The 17,246-nt window shown below is 41.1% G+C and overlaps 4 protein-coding genes across 8 annotated transcripts in view; 2 read left to right on the top strand and 2 right to left on the bottom strand.

Moving 5' to 3' along the window:
* cav1 (caveolin 1) overlaps window positions 1–17,246 on the bottom strand; it is a 481,528-nt gene that overhangs the window by 97,675 nt on the left and 366,607 nt on the right. The gene's annotated exons all lie outside the window — the stretch shown is intronic.
* Window positions 2,308–9,780, top strand: cpa5 (carboxypeptidase A5). Of its 4 annotated transcripts, none has more exons than XM_084016817.1 (14): window positions 2,308–2,403; window positions 2,529–2,563; window positions 2,879–2,946; window positions 3,449–3,535; window positions 4,301–4,382; window positions 4,456–4,590; window positions 5,014–5,118; window positions 6,170–6,271; window positions 6,353–6,454; window positions 6,611–6,721; window positions 7,050–7,140; window positions 8,187–8,386; window positions 8,471–8,555; window positions 9,406–9,780. In XM_084016817.1, the coding sequence occupies exons 4-14, from the start codon at window positions 3,468–3,470 to the stop codon at window positions 9,591–9,593; spliced, it is 1,269 nt and encodes a 422-aa protein (XP_083872943.1). In that variant the 5' UTR covers window positions 2,308–2,403; window positions 2,529–2,563; window positions 2,879–2,946; window positions 3,449–3,467; the 3' UTR covers window positions 9,594–9,780. The 4 variants fall into 4 exon arrangements, with proteins under 4 accessions (XP_083872943.1, XP_083872945.1, XP_083872944.1 ...); XM_084016818.1 differs by having other exon boundaries at window positions 2,321–2,403; window positions 2,488–2,563; XM_084016819.1 differs by lacking the exon at window positions 2,529–2,563 and having other exon boundaries at window positions 2,317–2,403.
* On the bottom strand, window positions 9,986–13,390 carry cep41 (centrosomal protein 41). The gene is made up of 8 exons (XM_084016822.1): window positions 13,376–13,390; window positions 12,852–12,921; window positions 12,654–12,711; window positions 11,469–11,635; window positions 11,272–11,339; window positions 11,064–11,178; window positions 10,768–10,974; window positions 9,986–10,386 (listed from the first exon to the last, which is right to left on the bottom strand). Exons 4-8 carry the CDS (start codon window positions 11,584–11,586, stop codon window positions 10,277–10,279), a joined length of 618 nt encoding a protein of 205 aa, XP_083872948.1. The 5' UTR covers window positions 11,587–11,635; window positions 12,654–12,711; window positions 12,852–12,921; window positions 13,376–13,390; the 3' UTR covers window positions 9,986–10,276.
* Window positions 14,667–17,246, top strand: part of poc1b (POC1 centriolar protein B) — a 43,382-nt gene continuing 40,802 nt past the window's right edge. Inside the window, exons 1-4 of one of the 2 annotated variants that reach the window (XM_084017016.1) lie at window positions 14,667–14,942; window positions 15,762–15,846; window positions 16,330–16,501; window positions 16,590–16,769. In XM_084017016.1, coding sequence (XP_083873142.1) covers window positions 14,919–14,942; window positions 15,762–15,846; window positions 16,330–16,501; window positions 16,590–16,769 — 461 coding nt within the window. In that variant the 5' untranslated portion in view covers window positions 14,667–14,918. Of the gene's footprint in view, window positions 14,943–15,617; window positions 15,713–15,761; window positions 15,847–16,329; window positions 16,502–16,589; window positions 16,770–17,246 lie in introns of those variants that run through there. The other variant, XM_084017017.1, reaches the window with a different exon arrangement.

The following is a 17,246-nucleotide window of genomic DNA, read 5'->3' as shown; positions in this document are numbered from 1 at the left end:
TTTTCAAGGCGGGGGCTTCCGCTATGACGGATCTTCATATTCGCCAATAGAAAGAGCGAAAGTGGCACTGGAGCCTAAAACGACCAATCAGAATGCAGAAGGGGCGTATCCTCGTCACACAAAGGATACAAGAGTATTTTGACAGATTAAATCTGTTTTTGTAGGCTACTGATTCAAGACTTGCTGCTTGACTCCACCAAAGAGTTATCTTTGTATTATCCATATTATGATTTTGTCACTTTTCTGTCGAGAGAGAGAGAGAGACAGAGAGAGAGAGAGAGAGAGAGAGAGAGAGAGAGAGACAGAGAGAGAGAGACAGAGAGAGAGAGAGAGAAAGAGAGAGAGAGCGATAGAGAGAGAGAGAGAGAGAGAGAAATAGGTCAATGAATGTGGTGAATGTGTGCACACAGAGAGACACCACAGCTGGTTCCTGATGAAAATGCCTGTTAAACAGCTGTGGCGTTCCCTCAGTGACAGGAAACAATGTGGTTAGCTACTTCCTCTTTCTGTGACAACGCTGTCACACCCCGACAGGTCAGATGGGGTTGTCTGTCAAGGAACTGTGTTGGATGGGCGTACTCACTGTACTTAGTTGTGATCTGGTATGAACATCTGTAATACACAATGTCCTTTAATGTTACATTATCTATATCTCTGACAGCTCCCCCCCCCCCCCCCCCCATCTCCAGAGATGATGTAATTTCTTCAGCAGGATCCAAAAGTGAATTGAGCCTCATCACGATTTATGAACCTTTAATCTGTAGAAAAAGATGGGTCTCCTCATGAATGCGTGGATTTAGAAAATGGACAGACGAATCAAAGGGCATTTTAAAGTGATAAGATAACTATGTTTTAAAGTACAATATTATGTTTTATTGTACAATAACTGTGTTTTATAAGACAATAACTATGTTTTATATTATGATAACTATGTTTTATAGTATGTTAAAATAACTGTTTTATAATATGATAACTGTTTGATAGTACAATATTATGTTTTATCGTACAATAACTGTGTTTTATAGTACAATAACTATGTTTTATATTATGATAACTATGTTTTATAGTATGATAAAATAACTATGTTTTATGATCACTGTTTTATAGTACAATATTATGTTTTATCATACAATAACTATATTTTATAGTACAATAACTATGTTTTATATTATGATAACTATGTTTTATAGTATGATAACTGTTTTATAGTACAATATTATGTTTTATTGTACAATAACTGTGTTTTATAGTATGATAACTATGTTTTATCATACAATAACTGTGTTTTATAGTATGGCAACTATGTTTTATAGTACAATAACTATGTTTTATAGTATGATAACTATGTTTTATCAAACAATAACTGTGTTTTATAGTATGACAATTATGTTTTATCATACAATAACTGTGTTTTATAGTATGACAACTATGTTTTATAGTACAATAACTATGTTTTATAGTATGATAACTATGTTTTATAGTATAGACACTGATGATAACTATGTTTTATTGTACAATAACTATGTTTTATAGTATGAACACTGATGATAACTATGTTTTATTGTACAATAACTATGTTTTATAGTATGATAACTGTATGAATGATCCCGTACCTGCAGCTTTATAGTGCAATATTATTCTACCCAATTTTTAGCCATCCAATCAGATGTACTGGATAAGAATTTGACAATACGTATTTGGGTACCAGGATGTAACGTTACTCACGAACAACAGGTCTGTTCTCCTTCTTTCTCTTCCTGCTGATAAAAACAGTCGCTGGATTAAACACTTATGCTAAGATATCGTTACATTTGTGCATGGAAAACAGTGAAGTTAGCTAGCTAGCGACGACAAGGCCGCGTTTGTGATATCGTACATTGCACGACAGATGTTTCACACAAATCTAAATGAGGCTATACTATGACAAACTGTGACTTATTTAACCTGCAAAATCATCTTTTTAACATCCCGAAAGGGCGGGGCTTAGTCTCTGTATGTGTCAAGCATGGATGATGTTTCACTGGGACTTTAAAGCAAAAACTCTCTTTCAAGCAAGACCACCGTTGTTCATCTCAGCTAACATACAGGCATCATTCAGCCAAAAATCAGCAGCAATTAGAGGTAGTTGGAAACAAAGATACATCATGGCTTCATATGCATCTATGATGTAATAAATAGCTCCTCCCCTCCCCTGTGACATGTTTCTTTCTAACTCATATGGTTCTGCAGAATTTTTTTTTTTACATTAAATGAGGAAGTGATTTATTCTAAATAAATGCTGTTTCACTGTGATGAAACCAGCCGACTCCCTGCCGAGGACCGAGCAGATAGCAGCTTGTCGTCTTGCTCAAGGACACTCGGGCAGGACACATGGATGTGGACGGAAACGCTGTCTGCTTCAATGTAAGTGTCTGAGAATCAGCAGGTGTTTTCCACACACCTCACCTCACCTGGCCTGGCTTCTGTCTCTTTACTTTTCCTCTGCAGTGTTCCTTATCAGCGCGGTTGCACAACTCTTAACTTTGCAGGTTTGGTGTAACTACAGCGGAGAGAAGTCGAATTAGTGAGTAACGTCCAGGATTTCTATCATGTGAACTGGCTTTAAATTAATGTACGTGCTAAACCACATGATGTTTGTGATATGAGTAGCTGTATGAGGGGGGAAAAATTGATTTTATTATTTGAGAAATGTTATCTGACATCCATTGCTCAATGTTTAAACATTCCCTGTTACAATGACTATTTTAAAAGTAGAAAGCAAAAGAAACCTGCAGGAATATAATATAATATAATATATAAAATAAATATATAATAATATTTAAATATCCATAAGCTTTGGTCCAAAAACTGCTGCTGATTGCAATGTTTCCCCCAACAGACAGGAAGTTGAAACACACGGCGGACGGTTGCAGCTTCCTGTTGAGCTGCTGACAGCATTTAGACCAGGTGCTGTTGTCTCTATCTTTTCCTTAAATATGTTCCTTCGAAACTGTAGTTATTCACATAACATTGACAACATACACGACAAAATACATTGGCGAGATGAAGACATATGAATGCATAAAACCAACAATGAAGAGTCAATAAAACAACAACATTTTGGGTCAAATAAAAGTAAAAACTCTTAAATAAGAGTCACATTAATTGAAGATACTGTATATTGAATTCAATTTCTTTATTAATAAATAATACAAAAAAAATAGCTTCTTTCATTTTGTTTTATATCACCATTAAAAAACCTTGAACAACCTTGAACAGCCTTGAACAGCCTTGTATATGTCATACTCACACATGGTGCAATAATGGGGCAACATCAGATCTGGTATCTGCAGGCCGCGGTGGGAAAACGAGCAGACGCCGGCACACCTCCGTTAACATGAGGCAAGGTTGTGGTCTGGACATGTGACCCGGTTCACGCTGCCATAAAAGCTGTGTTTGGCCCCGCCAGGTTCACACCGTCGGTCAGGATGAGGGGGCTGCTCGCACTCGCCGCCACGCTGGTTGTGGTCGTTCTAGGCAAGGAGACATTTGAGGGGTAAGTGGGTCAGCCACTGAGACGTCTGCAGACATGTAAAATAATAAAGTCTCATTTTGTAGGCTATGTCTAGAATAAACTGTATTTCTAAAGATCAATTTTTTTTTTGTATTCCCCCTTTCCTTTAGTGTGTTATAGTTTTTCATGTGTAAAAAGTCTCCAGAGTGTCTAAAGGGTCTCTGGTTCAATCACTTTGTCTTGTCTTCCGTTAAGTAGTGATGTCACCAAGTAACAAATTAGCATAATGTCCTCCCAGCTGCTATTTATCACGTTTCTCAGCAGAATAACCTCTGCAGCTACAGCAAGTAGGGTTTTTAGGTATCCTGGAGGCCTGCAGAGCTGAAACCAGCTATGGGAAGGGATGTTACATTTCTGACAAACACGCACAACAGAGTGGCCCAGCTGACCAATCAGAGCCTACTGGGCTGTTTGGAAGGGAGGGGCAGTAGCTGCTGCAGCACAGCCTGATGGGGAAATTATTATTATTTATTTTTTTTGCATAAAAGCATGTAATCATATTCTAATAGTGACCTGAAATACAAGTATGCACCAGAATAGCAGCATAATTAATTCTCATTAATATAAATATACCAATATAAACTACTTCAGATATAGAAAGTGATAAACTCGCTTCTATAATAAATGCAAATAAAAAGAGCATCATGGGAAACAATGTGCATGCCCGTTAGCCCGTTGGAAAGTATTACTTCAGCCCGTGACAACTTCTGCATTGGTCTGTCAAACATTGTGGTTCTCCTTTTGCAGCCATCAGGTGCTTCGCATCGTTCCTAGGAATGGAGACGAGCTGTCTCTCATCAAGGACATGGAGGACATGGTCGAGTTCAAGGTCAGTTGTCGTTCATGAACAAGAAGATTAGAGGAAGAACCTTCCACCTTGTGATGTTTGTGTTTTCTTTCAGCTGGACTTCTGGAGGGGGGCGAGTGATGTGGCCATTCCCGTGGAAGTCAGAGTTCCCTTCCACAGCCTGCAATCCGTCAAAATTCACCTGGAGGGTCAGAACATCAATTACACCATAATGATCCAAGACCTGCAGGTATACAGAGCTGCAAATGGGGAGGAAGAAAATAATCGGTTGGTTTTGAGTTTTTCAGATGGTTGGAGCAGATTTTTCCAACGACGTATTAGGGCCATTGTAGAAAAAAATTAGAAAAAGAGAGGTGGGCAATATTCTGAGAGAAAGAGTTGAAAATTTGAACAATTTGTTACTTAATAAAGTTGCAGATTTGCTACTCTATATTACGATATTTTCAAATTAATATATGACAAGGTGTGACAATGGTCCTGAGGATGATAATCTACGACTTTATAAAGTAGCAAATTTGCAATTTTGAGGGATATATATATATATATATATTGTTTTTTTTTTACAGTGGCCCTAATATGCTGTGGTAGATTTTGGACTGAAGTTTATGGATCATTTTAAAAATAAATGAACTTGAATGTTATATTCCTGCAGGCGATGCTGGATGAGGAGCAGGAGGCGATGGAGTCTGCTGCTCGCATCGCTGAGCCCAGAAACACTGACAGCTTTGACTACTCCAGGTACCACACCATCGGGGAGGTCAGTACACACTCCCTCTTGTGGCCACGGAGCAACAACACAAGCATTATTTATCCTAGACTCTGATGTATGAACATATATAGTAGTCAACTGTTCATTGTTTGGAACAAATGCAGAACAGATAGAAATACAAGACTGCAAGTCCCTCCATCCAGTGTGTGATGAAGCCAACAGAAACACATCATCTGCAAAGAACAGAATACTGAGGTCCCCAAAACTGGACAGTCCCCCATGGACCAACCAGTCCCCCATGGACCCCCCCGTCTCCCAAAGCTAGAGTGCCTAGAAATCAAATCCATGAGTAGAATCAGTGACAAAAGAACATTCACTAAAAAATATTTGGCATGATTTAGTCCTTTTTCATAGTCTTTTTTTATCGTTTTGCAACAGTTTTGCACCTCTTTGTCATTGTTTTTGTCCTCTTTTTGTAGTTGCTGTGTCTCTCTGCAGCCATTTTGTGTGGGTTTTTTTTATATTGGCTTTGTGTCACTTTGTAGTGTCTGTGTGGTCATTGTGTCTCATTGAACATATTTTGTCTCTCGCTGTCATTTTATGTCTCTTGTGTTTTTTTTTTAATTCTTTTTTGTAGTTGTTGAGAGTCTCGTTGAAGCCAGTGTGTCTCTTTATAGTTATTTTGAGCCTCGTATTGGTTTTGTCTCTCGTAGTCATTTGATTCCTCTTGAGAGTCTCTTTGTGGTCTTTTTGCAGCTTTTTGTAATTTTTTGGTGAAACGTTGTAGTTTCTTTGTATCTCTTTGTGGTTGTTTTACCTCTTTCATAGATATTGTGAGTCTCCTTGTGATTTCTTTGTGCCTCCTTGCAGCTGTCGTTGTTTTGGTCTCTTTGTAGGTTTTCTGTTTCCCTGTGTATGTTTCTTTGTGATCAGGAGTTTCTTCTTGGTTGGTGTGTGTCTCTTTGAGAGGTGAAGCCAGGGGGGTCCCTGACACTTTGGGTCTCTGGATCTGTGTTCGGATTTTAAACTCACACAGACCCAGATGTGTTATACAGAATCATGTCACCACCATAACGCCATGAATGTGTCTTTGTTTTAGATCTACAGTTTCCAGGACATGCTGGTGGCTGAGAATCCCAACCTGGTCAGCAAGATTGTGATTGGTCAGAGCTACGAGGGCCGTCCCCTGAACGTGCTGAAGGTGAATAAAAAACAAGACATTTCTTCATGTCATACTTATTGTTATATGATGACTCTTTTGACCTTCTTTCCTTCCCTGTAGTTCAGCACTGGTGGAACCAACCGTCCCGCCATCTGGCTGGACACAGGGATCCACTCCAGAGAGTGGGTCACTCAGGCCAGCGGCACCTGGTTCGCCAAAAAGGTGCTTTGGATCATTTTCAATTTAGACCTCATGCAAACACTTTATTCCTTTTCTTATCTCAACTTTCTCTTATACAATCTATAGAATCGGTTGGTGAAAATCCGCAGACATGACATAACAGCTGACACTGAATGTTCTTGACATTTCTGTGTGTAGATTGTGAGCGATTACGGACGTGACCCCACTCTCACCGCCATCCTCGACAAGATGGACATCTTCCTGGAGATCGTGACCAACCCCGATGGCTTCGCCTACACTCACACCAAGGTGAGCCTCTCCAGACTTTCTAACGGGCTGATTTTAGAAGGATTTCCTTCCACAAGCTACTTTTTTTTCTACTTCTTCTAATTATCATGTCATCAGCATGTGTCCTAATCCATTTTCAAGGACATGAATAAAAGATGTGTTCTCTCCGTATGCAGTGAGAGTTTGTAGACATTGATAAGTTCATGAGGCACATAGATAATACTAGAAGATTTCAACATCTACACAGTAAAGATAAAGCCACAAGCTGCTGATTAGCCAATAAACTGGCAGGATGTTGAACATGTCATTTATGTAATCATTTAAAAGTGATTAATTGTGATGATTCCAGAACCGCATGTGGCGTAAAACCAGGAAGCCCAACCCCGGCTCCCGCTGTGTGGGAGTGGACCCCAACAGGAACTGGGATGCTGGTTTCGGAGGTAACATCTCTCACTCATGTTATTCTCAAAGGTTATTATTTGAAACTCCGAACCAAGCGTTTAAAATAAGAATCCTTCATGTTTTTTTCAAAATGGTCCATGATCTTTAGCTAGCGACCTCTAGCTAGCTAGACTACAGCGTGTCAGAGCCCTCGTAGGCCTTGGCAGTGGTGTCGGTTTGATTCTGACCCTTTGCTGCACGTCCTCATTTCCCTGTCACTCAAACTGCACTAATAAAGGCAATAAAATACAATGCCATATTAGGGCCATTGCAGGTAATTAAAAATAATAATGATGCAGCTGTGAAGGAATAATATTTGGAGAAAAAATACTCCACAAATAGGCACGATTATGAAGTCAAAAATATATGAGGAAAAACTGTTGAAATAGGAGTACAAGTACAACCATAGTAACGCCAGCATCTGGTGAATTAGCAACAAGATAATATATTTTTCACTCGGCGGCTTGTGTTACCGCCTAACAGAGGCATCTGTCAGGTGATGAGTTTTTTTCTCATACATTTATGACAATATAATCTTGTGACAATTTCTCTTGATTTTTGCCACTTTAATCTCAGAGAATATCAACGTTTTTTTCTCATAAATTTACCACTAATCTTTCTCAGAACACTATCCCCTCTCACTGTAATTATTTTATTTAAAATATTGTTACCAACAAATGGCCTAACCGGTTGTTACAGGTTATTCATTAATTTTTTTAAATGTTTTTCACTTGACCTACTGTATATAGTACAATTGTAGGCACTTTTACTGCTGTCTGCTATTGTCATGCTCGACATCACCACCAGATGGTGCCAAATGTGTAATTCCTCCCCACAGCGGCTTTAAACTGAAGTGTCCCTGCAGGATGGTCTTTTTACCAAAAACTGCTGTCGAACATGCAGAGGACAAAACATAAAATACATCGACTGTATAACACATCACTAAATCACGTTTTGCCCCTTTTGCACAACATGGAGATATTTGAGAAGACGGTGGAATCCATTCTCCTGCAGCTTCTCTGACTCTGTTATCACGTCCATGTAGGAGCCGGTGCCAGCGGCAACCCCTGCTCAGAGATCTACCGTGGACCCAGGGCTCACTCCGAGTCCGAGGTCAAGTCCATCGTGGACTTTGTGAAGTCCCACACTCAGATCAAGGCCTTCGTCTCCATCCACGCCTACTCCCAGATGCTCCTGTACCCTTACGGCTACACCAGGACTCCAGTCAAGGACGAGGCCGAGCTGGTAAACACTCTTTACCCAGAATTTGCAAAAGCAATAAAAGAAACGATGAATACAGGTTAATATGGTGATCTCTGCGGCCCACAGCACAGTCTGGCTAAGAAGGCTATCACCGACCTGGCCTCCCTCTACGGTACTAGCTACAGATACGGCAGCATCATCAAGACCATCTGTAAGTCCCGATTATTTAAATTCTACGTTGATGGATGGATGTCATGATAATATTGGTCGGTACGAGCCGATGTAAGAGCGTAATTTTGTGGTCAAGGAAGAAGAAAATATTGGATTTTGATGTAAAAAAATATGAAGAAATGTTGTTTTAGTATTTTAGGTGTACATTATGACTGATGATGACACATTTTTCATTTCTTTAGTTTAAGGAGTTCAAATATAAACTTAACATTTGAATTAAATACAGTTGTTTGAGGGGAAAGTTTTCACAGCAATATCAATTAACACTGGTTGTGTTATCAGGTGTTCGGAGGGAAAAGAATCAGTCATGATACTTCAGTAGAAGTACAGATACTTGTGTTCAAAACTACTCTGGTAAAAGTCGAAGTACTGATTCAACTTCTTTACTCGAGTTAAAGTGACAAAACAATCTCTATGAGAGTCTATGAAGACTCTATGGAGGACACTTTTTACTGGCTGTTTTGTTGTAAGGCTAATGGAATCTCCTGTTATATTAATAAGAAATCAAATAATAATTCCCCTTAAATGCATTAAAACTAAAGTAACAAGCTTGTTTTGAAAATGTAAGGTAATGTAATGTAGACATTTGTTTTAAAACAGGGAGGAAAAGTAAAGAGTTGTCAGAAAAATAAATACTTAAGTAAAGTTCAGGTACTCGTGAATTTAGAATTAATTCTACTTCCCTCCTCTGCTAGAAACCTTCTGTGGACAGAGATAAAGAAAACATTCGTACATTTAGAAATCAGATTTCGAAACTAATGCAGCTCCGAGCCGACAACCTCCACGCGGCTGCTGACGTTTAGTATAAAAACACGGCGTTTCCGTTGCAGACCAAGCCAGCGGCGGCACCATCGACTGGACCTACGACCAGGGCATCAAGTACTCCTACACCTTCGAGCTGAGGGACACCGGTCGCTATGGTTTCATCCTGCCGGCCAATCAGATCATCCCCACCGCCTCCGAGACCTGGCTGGCTCTGATTGCCATCATGGACCACACCCTCAAGAACCCCTACTAACCTGTGTGTGTGTGGATATCATTGATAAATGTCATCGTCAAAACTAATACCATCATCATCATCATGATCCTTTAATAAAGGAGCAACATGGAAAACTATGATTTAAAGCTTTTTAATTGGCTGCTGACTGGACACTTATGCAGATAATGTCTCCATCTTTCTGCATTATTGAACATCTCATTACTAAAACTCACCAATATTTATCTGCTTTTTAGAGATATTTTAAATCATAAATAGTAAATAATCCCAATGTATTTGCTCCTATCTCACCCTGATCCAGGTCATTGTTCTGTTTTCTCCAGATATGACCTGCAGAGTAAGAAGCGGTTACATGTTTCATCCAGTAAACTCCTGAATGTTCTGTCTAATCAAGGAAAGGAAACAATCCAGCAAACAATTAAACACTTTATTTCACATTAATTTACAAATATGTGACCTTAAATGAGAGTTAAGACGGACTGTTGTAGTTCATCATTTCAATAAATGCACTTATGTGTGAGTGAATCCAGAGAAAACGGGTCACTTACAAACAAAACAAAGGCCAAACATGAGCAACACTGTTTTTAAATGAATCTGCGGGTTCTTCAGTGCTACTTTTGTTACAGTGATGACAACATGCCCGTTTCCTTCCTTCAGTGACTCTGACACACATTGATAATCTATCTGTGTGAAGCCTCAGCTGATCAGTGAAGCTGAAGCCTGCCACCGTCCTTGCTAGCTGCAAAGGAACGACTGCGAGCGCTGGATGCTTGAGGCCGGGAGCTGCTGGTTGACATGCGGCTGGACCGGCGTCCTGCAGGGAACACATGCAAACACTGAAGGGCAGCAGAGTGACGGAACAGGCAACTTTCTCTAATCTATGGTCTTAGTTTTTTGAATAATGTTCTAATAATAGAACAATAATTAATTAATTCTAGTTTAAATTAGGCAAATCTTCCAAGGAATTTCCTCTGGACATCAAAGACTGCTTATAAAGTCACAAATAATAACTTCGTCAGAACTTTGGCTCTATTTTCCTCAAACTTAGTGCCGAGTTTTCCCGGGGAAACGCTGAAACAATGCTCTAATTACAGTTTCTCTACAATTGCTAAACCACAATTTCTGAAACTAGTTTGACAAAACTCTACGAACCAAAAACATTTACACAAAACGTCACTCTGACAGTGTGACTTACTGTTGGCGTTACCGGAGGTGAGAATCTCCTCCAGCCGTCTCTGAATCTGGGCCAGCTCGTCGGAGGTAAAGCGCCAGCGCTTCTCTGCTGCTTGCGGCGGCACAGAGCTCTTCTTCACCTTCAGCGTTTTGGGAGAGGTCATGCATGAGGTCGGGATGGAGCCCGTCGTCAGCCCTTCTGGGAACTTCTGAGCGATGACCTTGAGACCTGGCAGAGGACAGCAGAGTGGGACGATCGCCCTTCTCATACATGCAACCACACGCACAGATGTGAGCTCCACTCAGCTGCTACTTTACCTCCAGACAGCAGAAACAGATTCTCGAACCCCCGTTCACACATGATGTTGGCGGCCTGGATGGCTACAGTCTCATCCACGTCGTACACGATGACGATCCTCCCAGCTGCATTTTTCTACAGATAGTGGGTTAAGTTCAGACAAGTCGATGGTCAGTTAACTGCTTTTCAAAAAGGCTGGTCAGGTGTGTCGTTTGCATTGAAGGATACATATTCCAGCATGTCTTTGGTGTAGGGGTTCATTGTTCGAGACAGCATGGCAACGGGCCAACTGTGTGCTGTAGGAGGAGAGAGAGAGAGAGAGAGAGAGAGAGAGAGAGAGAGAGAGAGAGAGAGAGAGAGAGAGAGAGAGAGGATTAAAACAAGAAATCCTTTTTCATAAGAGGCTTGGTGTTGCTGCCACCTACCACTGATAATGTGGTAGCAGTCGTATTGGTCGCGGTCCCGTACGTCCAGCAGCAGGTAGGGGCAGTCGGGGTAGGGCCTTTCGGCGAGCTGGGGGCTGGACACCAACGTGGTCTCCATCTCCTGATGCTTCCTGTTGAGGTTCAGCTCTCCCACTCCGCTAATAACACTGTAAGAGTAACATGTTTGAAGCTGTAAATGTGTCAGAGATGCAGTAATGTGTTGTTGGACGATTCGACGAGGGACTCATTTGGTTATGATTTTGGTAATCGGTAGTGTTTCAGAGCACCAGATTCCCTTGAGAAAACCTCTCTTTTTACTGCTACAGGGTCTGACAGTCTGCCCCACGCGGCCCTGGTCCTGGATCTCCCATGCCTCCCTTCCCACCAGTGGAACCAGAGTCTGAGATCAAGGAGTTTCTGGTGAACTATTTCGTCTGATTTTGTGGGGAATTGAGGTATTAATTGGAGGCGGTTTTATAACCAGTTAAAGGTTTCATGTCGTAACAATAAACTTTTTCTACACTTTAAATTGAGGATTCCTTAAGTTCCTTGTTTGTACGGGTTTTGAATTCATAGACATTTTGGTTCCAGCACTCTTAATAATGTTAAGTAAGCAATAAGACAAAATTAGGAATCCAATTTAAGAAAATAACTGATGAGATGAGGTACTTTATTGTTATATGATGCAAGTGTGGGTTGCCAAACAAATGCAGTGGCAATTTAGCTACCAAAAAGGAAAACATATTTATTTAAATGATTTTGATAAGGTTAAATATAAGCAAGCGTATTCTAACTTCATTTTTAAGAGGACGCAGGTGAAAACATACTGAGTGAGGTTATTGTGCTGTGTACCAGAGGGGGGGACATGTTGAGTGCAGATACAGGTGTGGTGGGCGTCGGGTTACAGGTGTGCTTGTTTTTCGGGGTTGTGATCGCTGGATGTGTGTGTGTGAGTGTGTGGATGTGTGGAATACAGTAAAGGATGAGATGGCAGGATCGCCGTTATGAGTCACAGCTCCCTACTACCTGGGAACGCTGCCGCTGCACATACTCAGAGGTGCAAACACACACACGAACAGTATTTGCCTTCAGACACAACACCAGGTAAGGTAGGAGCGATATGGCGTGTTGTGTGCAGTATGATGTATTCAGTAATGTTTCCCAGGGTGCATAGCTGCACGGTACCTGAGCAGGGTTGACCTCTCAGCACAGCAGACGTCTTCGTCTCTTGCATCCTGGTGATCTGACAGAGGCGAGGGGGAAATTAACCCACATCCACTGACAGCGACAGACAGTTTGAATCCAATTTTAAAATGTTAAGGGCCCATCTGGACATAAATAAAGTTTCCCAATGTTGGCTGAATGAGTAATTGTGTTAGTTACCTCCTGGGTCGTGTGATTCACTGTCAATCTCATTTTCATTCAGATCGGCTGCAGAGGCGACCTGAAGTATCTGAGAGGAAAAACAGGTTTAGGAATCTGAGACGTTTGCACTGTTAGACGGGAACATCAACTGCAAGAAATGCAAAGAGAATATTATCCTGCTGTCTGTAAATGAACGTACAGTAACTAACCGAGCTAAAAGAATTCAAAGCAGTCCACTCAAAACGATTCAACCAAGTAGTCCATCAACTATTAAAGTGATGGTTCGGAGTGAAATGCACCCTAGGTCATTTCCACCATGACATCCAGCCAAATAACCCCTCAGAAGCATTTTTAGCTTTTAGCATTTGGCTTAGTAGCCTACTAGCGCGATGGTGCCTAGTGTATATCTCGTAAATTTCCCCACTAATAATGCATGGAATGTTACCAAACTTCTGCAGTAGTACACATAGGGTCTGTACTCACAAAATGAGGCATTTTAAAGTTTGTAAGTACATCAGGAGTTTATTTAAAAGAACACTTGCCTGATAGCTTCTACTGTTAAGGCTACCACTGTTGCGTAGGCGGCACTTCCGTGTTTACCCAGCTTCTTCTTCTTCTTCGTTGGTGTTTAATGGCAGTCGGCGTTTACCCTGTTTCCGTGACGCGAGATTCACGCCAGAGTATGAAAAAGTTTCGCTGATTTTTTTTTTTATAAATTATTGTATTATCATGTCAACACTTGTCGACCTGATAATAGAAGCATTTATAATAAAAAAATTAAGCGAAACTGAAAATGTCTGAATAAAAACCTGTGAAGACCAAAAACCTGTCTGTGCATAAACATTCCTCCTCTACCATACAACTTCTATTACAAACTATTAACACTTAATACAAAAACTTTCTGAGTTCACATACCGTGATCAAATAAATAAACCCTTAACCAACATTTGGCCCTTCATATCATGTTTTACAGTACGGGCGAGTATGAATGAACAAAACACGTAAATGACCACACAGTCTTTTCTAAACTTTTATTGCTGACATGGGATTGAAGGGTGTCAGAGCTTCAGTCGTGCTCTTGAGAGGTTGCTATGGCTTCAGTTGTCCACCAGATGTCACCATCACTGAAGCGTTGAAGCTTTTAATCTTTTTCAACACAATTGCTAGGAAAGCCTCAGAGCTTCATAAGACTTCACTTGCCCACCACTACTGTCAACCGTACCTCCTTATGGCTGATGGTTGAACGACATCCTTTCAAACCAAATAGCAAACGTCAACGTTCAAGTGTAATGATCTCAGTGGCGGTTTGTAAGCGCTGTTTCACTGGCCAATCAGAGACGCGGATACTCTCTCCGCTGCTCTCCTACAAAAAGGTTCTTTGAGCGATGCGCGCTGGTTGCCTAGCAGCAAAGGACGCGCTGCATTCAGGCCGTGCTGCATTCAAGTCACATGGGAACAATATGCCGTGTTACAAATTTACAAAACTACTGTTTTTTGGCAGGGTCCAGGATATGTTCACAGTCACACATTATATCCGCGATGCCTCTCAATCACCAAACGCTTTCTTAATTCACTTAATTTCTTCATATTTTTTTTTATTTATTTGATATAAACCAATTCATATTAGGCTGCGGGTCCATATTCAGAGCCTTCACTAATTTGATGTGCCGCAAATTTCTGGCAAAGTGAAATGATTATTCGTAAATCCGGTCTCAAACGGTATTTCAAATTGTGAATTGAGTTTTCATGTGCGACTTTCGTATCTACACGTTTTCTTATGTTCCATGAACGCAGCACAACTCTCTTCGTTCGTTGCCACCATAGGTTGCCACAGGTTGCCTATTATTCAACGTAAGCTGTAGGAACAGCGCATGCAATTTGGCTGATAATGCAAGCACACTAATTTAAAGTCAACTAAGTTTGCTAAAGGACGAGTAGTCGAGCGGAACACCGATTTATCTGAGTTTGACTCGTCGGGTCTGACACGGTTCGGCGGAGGCGCCCTGTTTGACAGGACATGGAAGTAACGCTGCAGAGCTGCGGGCGGTTCAACTTTCACTCTGACAACAATTAAGTGTTTAGCAAATGCCCACGATGGCGTCTGTTATGGTGAGTGTGTTTGTTAATTCTTAATACTAAAAGGCTAAATTAGCAAAAGTGCTAATAGTTGCTGAGCCGGCGAGTTTCCCCAGCTAGCTGCTCTCCGCTAAGAGGATTTGCTGAGTGGGGCTACTCTGTTCTATCATGACAACAATGTTAGACTCGCTATATGAGTCTCTCTTTAAGCCTGCTGTTCCTCTCAAATTGTCTAACATCTGTCATCCTTGAGGTCAATTTGACCCCAGCTATTTAAACCTTCAGAGAATTATAATAAATCAAAATTGTTACCCAAGTTAATGCTTCAGGTTATACATGTTTCTTTGTCGACGACCTAAAGAACCCATTAAATAAAACATAACCCCCTCCCAGACTTTTATACACCCAGAATACGTATTATGTGACTATCTAAAAATATGAAAAACTCTTAACATTAGCAGCACAAGTCGTCCTGGTCCTTCAATGGGGAACTGGACCATGAGAAGTATCCTTTTATTATTTTGTAAATGCGTCCGAAGGAACGTCACTGAATTTCTAGCAAAAAATAATCATGTTAACCCTCTTTATAGAGACGTTAAACATTGAATGTGGTCAAATTGATCCGGAGCATAACAGGAGGGTTAATACTTTTCCTAAACACAACCATGTTTTGTGTCTGCCTGGACAAGCAGGGTCCAATAAGGAGTTCCTGCCCAGCCCTCCACTTCTACCGACACCATACGTTTCACCAAACCACACTTAGTTCCTAGAGGTCTTTCACCGACACGATGCAAGTGAAGTGGGTGAGTTTCCACTGAACACACACAGACGGACTCTGCTCTGCCTTTGCAGGAGGATCCGACTCTGGAGAGACACTTCAAGGGGCACAAGGATGCAGTCACCGCTGCAGACTTCAATCCAAACCGCAAGCAACTGGGTGATTTCTGCTGCTGCCGAATTATACATTCACAGATGCTATTCGGATGGATGGATGGATGGATGGATGGATGGATACTTGATTCCTCCCGAGGGAAATTTCAAGCATCCAGTAGCAGCTTACAGAAAAGAACACACAACATGACAGACCAACATATATCACACAATAACAAACCTATATAAAAGAAAATCTAAAAGCACAAATATTACGTCATAATAAAAAGACCAGCAATAGTTATGTAAAGTAGGTAGTTGCACGTTGTCACATGTCATTCTTTGGACTCCCAAGAATCAGCTATTGGTTTAACGTCACTGTGAATGCACCTAAAACTACATGTATGTACAGTTATGTAATAGTCATGACTGTTGTCTTTAGTAAAATAATCTCTATTGGATCTGAAGTGATACACCTCGCAGTGCAAAAAAAGCTGATTTATGAACTTTAGGATTTTCTTACAACTGTGCTGTTTGTGTCTTCCTCCAGCCTCCGGGTCAGCGGATAAGACCCTGATGGTCTGGAATCTGGCTCCAAAGGCGAAGGCCTTCTGCTACGTAGGCCACCACGATGTCATCACCGGGGTTCAGTTCTCTCCCTCTGGCAACCTAGTGGCCACGTCCTCCAAGGACAGAACGATCCGGCTGTGGACCCCTTCCATGTAGGCTCCAGTGGACTGTAATGTGAAAGGACATGACGCTGGCTCTCCAAATCAGTTGTATGTGTTATTATCCGTCTGTGTCTCGTAGGAAAGGAGAGTCGATGGTGTTCAAAGCCCACACGGCGGCCGTCCGCAGTGTTGCCTTCTCCCACGATGGGCAGCGCCTGGTGACGGCGTCCGACGACAAGTCTGTCAAAGTGTGGCTCGTTCACCGCCAGTGCTTCGTCTACTCGCTCAACCAGCACACCAACTGGGTGCGCTGCGCCAGGTAGCCGGCGACTCTGCATCATTGCATCATCCCCACTCACTTCTGTGCTGCAGCATGTTTTTTGCCTAAGACGGCTTTATCACTAACTTTTTTAAATGACAAAAACAGCCTATGTGATTGGGGTAAAGATCAGCCTGAAACTTCAACGGTTTATTTCTTACCCTAACCCTACATTAAGGAATCAGGAATAAAATGTTCCATAAATCAGACTATGAACGATATATGAACAAACCTTTCAGTAAAAAGCGAGATAGGAATGAAAGTGGGAAGTTTGCTGCGGAAGTCGACATTTCTGGCTCACATTATGAGCAAAACATTTAATTTATATTAATTCATGCATTTAAAACTCTACAACTGAGTAGGGTAAACATAAACTTCCCCAGTTGATTATTTACATTATAACAGTATTTTTGCATTACCAGTTTTCAGAAATGTTATATATAAATATGCAAATGAGGTATTATCGAATGCTGCCTT

The sequence above is a fragment of the Eutrigla gurnardus genome, assembly GCF_963514095.1.
Source record: "Eutrigla gurnardus genome assembly, chromosome: 9".
NCBI classification, from domain to species: Eukaryota; Metazoa; Chordata; class Actinopteri; order Perciformes; family Triglidae; genus Eutrigla; species Eutrigla gurnardus.
This window is presented reverse-complemented; position numbering and strand designations above follow the sequence as displayed.